Raw genomic sequence first — 4988 nt, forward strand, 5'->3', positions numbered from 1 at the left:
GCCCCAGGGCAGGGGACTGGCTGGCTCAGGGGGGCAGGGAATGGGGCACGGGGCCTTTCCCCTCTAGGGGCCGCCGGCTCCCATCCAACCACAGGCTGGCTCAGTGGGGCGGGGAATGGGACACGGGGCCTCTCCCCTCTAGGGGGCGCCGGCTCCGATCCGGCCCCAGGGCAGGGGATTGGCTGGCTCAGTGGGGCAGGGAATGGGACACGGGGCCTCTCCCCTCTAGAGGAGCCGATCCAGCCCCCGTGGGGGGCTCCGGTCTGCTCTCACCTCCAGGTCGCTGGGGCCGATCTGGCTCAGGTGGATGGTCGAGTGGGAGATGGACCCTTTCACCTCCAAGTCGCCGCTCCCCACGCGGCCCCAGCTCGGCAGCGGCTGCAGCTTGTTCCCCTCCAACGGCTGCTCGGAGGCCTGCGGGGGCAGCGAGCGGGGCAGGTCTCAGCGGGGAGGCCAGCGGCAGCAGCCGCGGGTCCTGGCCACCAGGACTGCACCCCTCGGGGGAGGCCCACGGGACACCCCCAGCACTGGGCAGTCCCCCACCCCCGATCCCAATGCGCGCCCAAGAACCCGCCACTGACTAGCCCCGACCTGCGTCTCCAGGGATAGTCGGCAGATCCGTCAATATCAGGGATGGAAAAGAAACCGGGGAACGGGAACCGGGGCCTTTCCCCCCTAGGGGGCGCTGGGTCTGATCCAGCCCCAGGCCGGGGGACTGGCTGGCTCAGTGAGGGGAGGAGAGACAGGGAACCGGACCCGGGGCGCTGGTCTCCCCTCCTCCCGGGCACAGAACTGGGCAGCTGGAAGATCAGAGCCACTCACCTTCTTCAAGTGTTTTTCCCGCCCGCCTTTCAACTGCAAGACAGTCAGACAAAGACACAGTTAAACAGAGCCAGGACTCCTGGGTTCTCTCCCCAGTTCGGGGAAGGGAGTGGGGACTAGTGGTTAGAGCATGGGGGACTGGGAGCCAGGACTCCTGGGTTCTCTCACAGCTCTGGGAGGGCAGTGGGGTCTGGTGGTTAGAGCAGGGGAGACTGGGAGCCAGGACTCCTGGGTTCTCTCCCCAGTTCGGGGAAGGGAGTGGGGTCTAGTGGTTAGAGCATGGGGGACTGGGAGCCAGGACTCCTGGGTTCTGTCCCCAGCTCTGGGACAGGAGTGGGATCTTGCAGTTGTGGGGCGGGGGTGGCTGGAGCCAGGACTCCTGGGTTCTCTCCCCGGTTCCGAGAAGTGGGGTCTCTGACCTTCTTCTTGGGCCCCGTGTCGGGGGGCGGCAGCTCCTTCTCCTTCTTGCGCTTGTGGGCGCTGGCGGGGGGCTCTTCTGTGGGGGGCGGGGCCGGCAGCAGCTTCTTCTTGTGCTGGGCCAGCTCGTCCGTCAGCTTCCACCGCACCCCGTCCTCCCCGTTGTCCGCCCGGCGCTTCCCGGCCCCGTCGCCGCCCGAGTCCTGGGGGCGAGAACGGGTGGGTGCCCCTCCCCCGGCATGGCCCCTCGCCCCCCACCCCCAGGAGCCCTGGACCACTGCGCCCCCACAAAAAACAGCCCCACCTTGTGGGCAGCCCCCCAGACAGCCCACACACCACACTGCAGCTACCCCCAGATCCCTGTCCCCGCTCCCTTCCTCCCCTCCCCCACAACTGCCCTTCCAGGTGCCCTGCCCTCCCCCCACCCAAACACCCCATGACCCCTTCCCCTCCACCCCCATCATCCCAACACCCCACAATTCTCCCAGCCGCCCCCTTGCAGGAAGGATCCTATACCAGGATGGGGAGCCCCCCATATTCCAGCCTAACCCCCTGAACTTCCAGGGGGCCCCCGCCCACTGACACTCAGAGCAGATGGCCCTTTGCTGTGGAAGCAGCGCCACCTGGTGGTCAACCAGCAACAGCAGCATGGGACACCCCCCCCAGAGGGGAAAGGCCCCAGGTCCCATCCCCAGCCCCCCACCGCAGCCAGCCAGCCCCTCGCCCTGAGGCCCATCCACGCCCCCTAGAGGGGAAAGGCCCTGAGTCCCATCTCCAGCCCCCCGCCCTGAGGCCCGCCCACCCACACCCCCTAGAGGGGAAAGGCCCCAAGTCTCATTCCCAGCCCCCCGGGGGCCGGGTACGTACCTTGTTGGATTTCCCTTCTCGTTTGCATTTGGGGCACTCCCAGCAGTTGGGAATCTCATTGTTAATCACAGCTTCCGCCTTCCCCATCTGGGTGGACGGACGGACAGACAGACAGACATTCAGCCACCCATCCTGGCCTCGACTCAGCCCCATCGCCGTCGAAGGGGGGTCACGGACGCCCTGCCCCACCACGTCAACAGCAAGGAGCGTTCTCCCCACTTCCCCATCGGGGAAACTGAGGCACGGAGCCAGGCAGTGACTTGTCCAAGTCACACAGGGAGTCTTGGGCAGAACTGAGGAGAGAACCCAGGAGTCCTGGCTCCCAGCCCCCGCTGCTCTCACCACTAGGCCAGTGGTTCTCAACCAGGGGTACGTGTACCCTTGAGGGTACACAGAGGACTTCTGAGGGTACATCAACTCATCTAGATATTTACCGAGTTTTACACCATGCTACATAAAAAGCACTTGTTCATACTGCTCTGTACACTACACACTGAAACGCAAGTACAATATTTCGATTCCAGTTGATTTAGTTTATAATGACATGGTAAAAAGGAGAGTCAGCAATTTTTCCGTACTAGTGGCTGTGACACTATTCGTATTTTGATGTCTGATTTTGTAAGTAAGTTGTTTTTAAGTGAGGTGCAACACAAATCAGCCTCCTGAAAGGGGGACAGGAGCCTGGAAAGGTTGAGAGCCACTGACCTAGACCCCACTCTCCCCTCAGACTCGGGGAGAGGACCCAGGAGTCCTGGCTCCCAGCCTCCCTGCTCTAACCGCCAGCCCCCGCTCCCCTCCCAGACCCAGGGAGAGAACCCAGGAGTCCTGGCTCCCAGCCCCCCTGCTCTAACCGCCAGCCCCCGCTCCCCTCCCAGACCCGGGGAGAGAACCCAGGAGTCCTGGCTCCCAGCCCCCCTGCTCTAACCGCCAGCCCCCACTCCCCTCCCAGAGCCAGGCACAGAACCCAGGAGTCCTGGCTCCCAGAGGGTGATGCTGGCCGGCCCGGGGGGGCGGGGGTGAGCTGGTTAACCCCTGCCTGGGCGGAGCGCTCACCTTGAGGCAGGCGGGATGGACGATCTCGTTGCAGATGGAGCACTCCATGAGCGACAGGTTGAACTTTTCCTCCTCCCCTTCCACCGTGTCCTCCTTCCCGGCCTCGCCACAAAGCAGGCACACGGCCGTGTGAGGCAGGACGGGCTGCGGGCGGCAAGGAGAGGCGCCGGGGCCAGTTGAGCGGCCGGCCCTGCAACCGGGGGGCCCCCCGAGAGAGAGATCAGGGACCCCTAGCGACCCCCTGCCCTGCGCTGAGATGCAGCTGCCTCTGGGGTGGGGCACAGGGGCCGGTTATATGGGGATCCCTCCCCCAGCACTGTGATGCAGCCACCTCTGGGGTGGGATGCAGGGGCTGGTTATCCGGGCCCCCCAGCCTGTGACGGGCTCCAGGGGCTGGTTATCCGGGGCCCCCGCCCGCCCCGCCGGGCCCCCAGCTCACCGCCGTGCATTGCCTCATGAGGCAGGACTGCTTCATGCGCCCCGGGCCCCCGAACTTCTTCATGTCCTTGCAGAAGTGGCACTCGCCGCACTCCGTCCGCTGGCAGGCCTTGCACTTACGGCACCGCGTCCGGCGCCGGCGAGATCCAGCCCCCGCCCCTTTGCTGGACGACATTGGCTACCTCCCGCTTCAGCTACTCTGCAGGCTGGGGGCAGGGAGACGCCGGGGGTGAGAGGGGAGCCGCGGGGATCGCACAACACCCCCCACTGAGCACCCGCGCAGGGGAAACTGAGGAACAGAGCCCGGCACAATGTCCCACAGGAAGCGATGGAGTAGAACCCAGGAGTCCTGGCCCCCAGCCCCCCTGTTCTAGTGCCGCCAGACCCCAACCCTCCCAGAGATGGGACAGAACCCAGGAGTCCTGGCCCCCAGCCCCCCTGTTCTAGTGCTCCCAGACCCCAGTCCCCTCCCAGAGCTGGGGAGAGAACCCAGGAGTCCTGGGGCTAGCCATGCTGTCCAGGATGACAGCCCCACCCGGAGGAGGGAGGGGATGGGACAGCAGGCGGCCCAGGGGATGGACCCCAGGCGCCCTGAAGAGCTCAGGCCGGGGGGCTGTGGAGCGGGACTCACGCTGGATACACAGAGCTGGGGCCACCAGGTACCCTCACCCACAGCTGGCATCAGATGCCCCCTCCCAGGGACCAGGCAGAGGAACCAAGAGGGCATAGCCAGCCACAGGACTCCTGGGTTCTCTCCCCAGCTCTGGGAGGGCAGTGGGGTCTCGCCCCTCCTAGTCTGACCACTAGACCCCACTCCCCTCCCATAACATCCCAGTCTGCGAAAGGTGAAGGGCTGGGAGCTCACAGCACCTCCCCCGGCCAAATACCTCGACAGTTAAAGGCTCCAGCTCGTACCCCTAAGATGCAGCTGCCTCTGGGGTGGGGCAACTGGGGAACAGCCGCACAGAGACACTGCAGAATCCCTCTGTCACCCAGGCACCTACAACAGACCCATCTAACCCGGTCTCCCGTCCCCCCAGCACTGGATCTGACAGTCACACGTTTAATCGGCCTGTATTTGACACTCAAGCACAGCATCAGGGAGTTCCACAGGTCAGCACAGCAAGTCAGGGCCCTACCCAATACCCCCTAGACATTAGGCGAAGGCCTGGCCCTAGTGCATGCCTGAGTCTGCAGAGAGCCTGAGACAAGATGGGTGTCGACTCTGAAACTTACTGACGGCAGATGAGCCACCAGCATTATTAACAGTTCCACTGCGGTCCCAGACCAAAGACAATTTCAGGGAGGTCTTGTGAGCGGCACAAGGGGACCGAGATGGGAGCCCCGATCGCGCCGGGCCCTGCACGGACCCCGACCGAGACCAGGGCCCC

At 64.9% G+C, this 4988-nt stretch overlaps 1 protein-coding gene across 1 annotated transcript in view; it reads right to left on the bottom strand.

Annotated features, from left to right (window-relative positions):
- The window catches only part of LOC112117473 (F-box/LRR-repeat protein 19), a 6751-nt gene extending 2896 nt beyond the window's left edge, over positions 1 to 3855 (bottom strand). The window contains exons 1-6 of the mRNA XM_026646272.2: positions 3599 to 3855; positions 3160 to 3303; positions 2107 to 2193; positions 1242 to 1442; positions 823 to 855; positions 274 to 414 (exon numbers count right to left, since the gene is read on the bottom strand). Of these exons, the coding sequence (XP_026502057.1) occupies positions 274 to 414; positions 823 to 855; positions 1242 to 1442; positions 2107 to 2193; positions 3160 to 3303; positions 3599 to 3772 (780 nt within the window). The 5' untranslated portion in view covers positions 3773 to 3855. The remainder of the gene's footprint in view (positions 1 to 273; positions 415 to 822; positions 856 to 1241; positions 1443 to 2106; positions 2194 to 3159; positions 3304 to 3598) is intronic.
- Positions 3856 to 4988: the final 1133 nt, after the last annotated feature.

This window comes from Terrapene carolina, unplaced genomic scaffold, assembly GCF_002925995.2.
Source record: "Terrapene carolina triunguis isolate 2854851 unplaced genomic scaffold, T_m_triunguis-2.0 Scaffold34699, whole genome shotgun sequence".
Lineage (NCBI taxonomy): Eukaryota > Metazoa > Chordata > Testudines > Emydidae > Terrapene > Terrapene triunguis.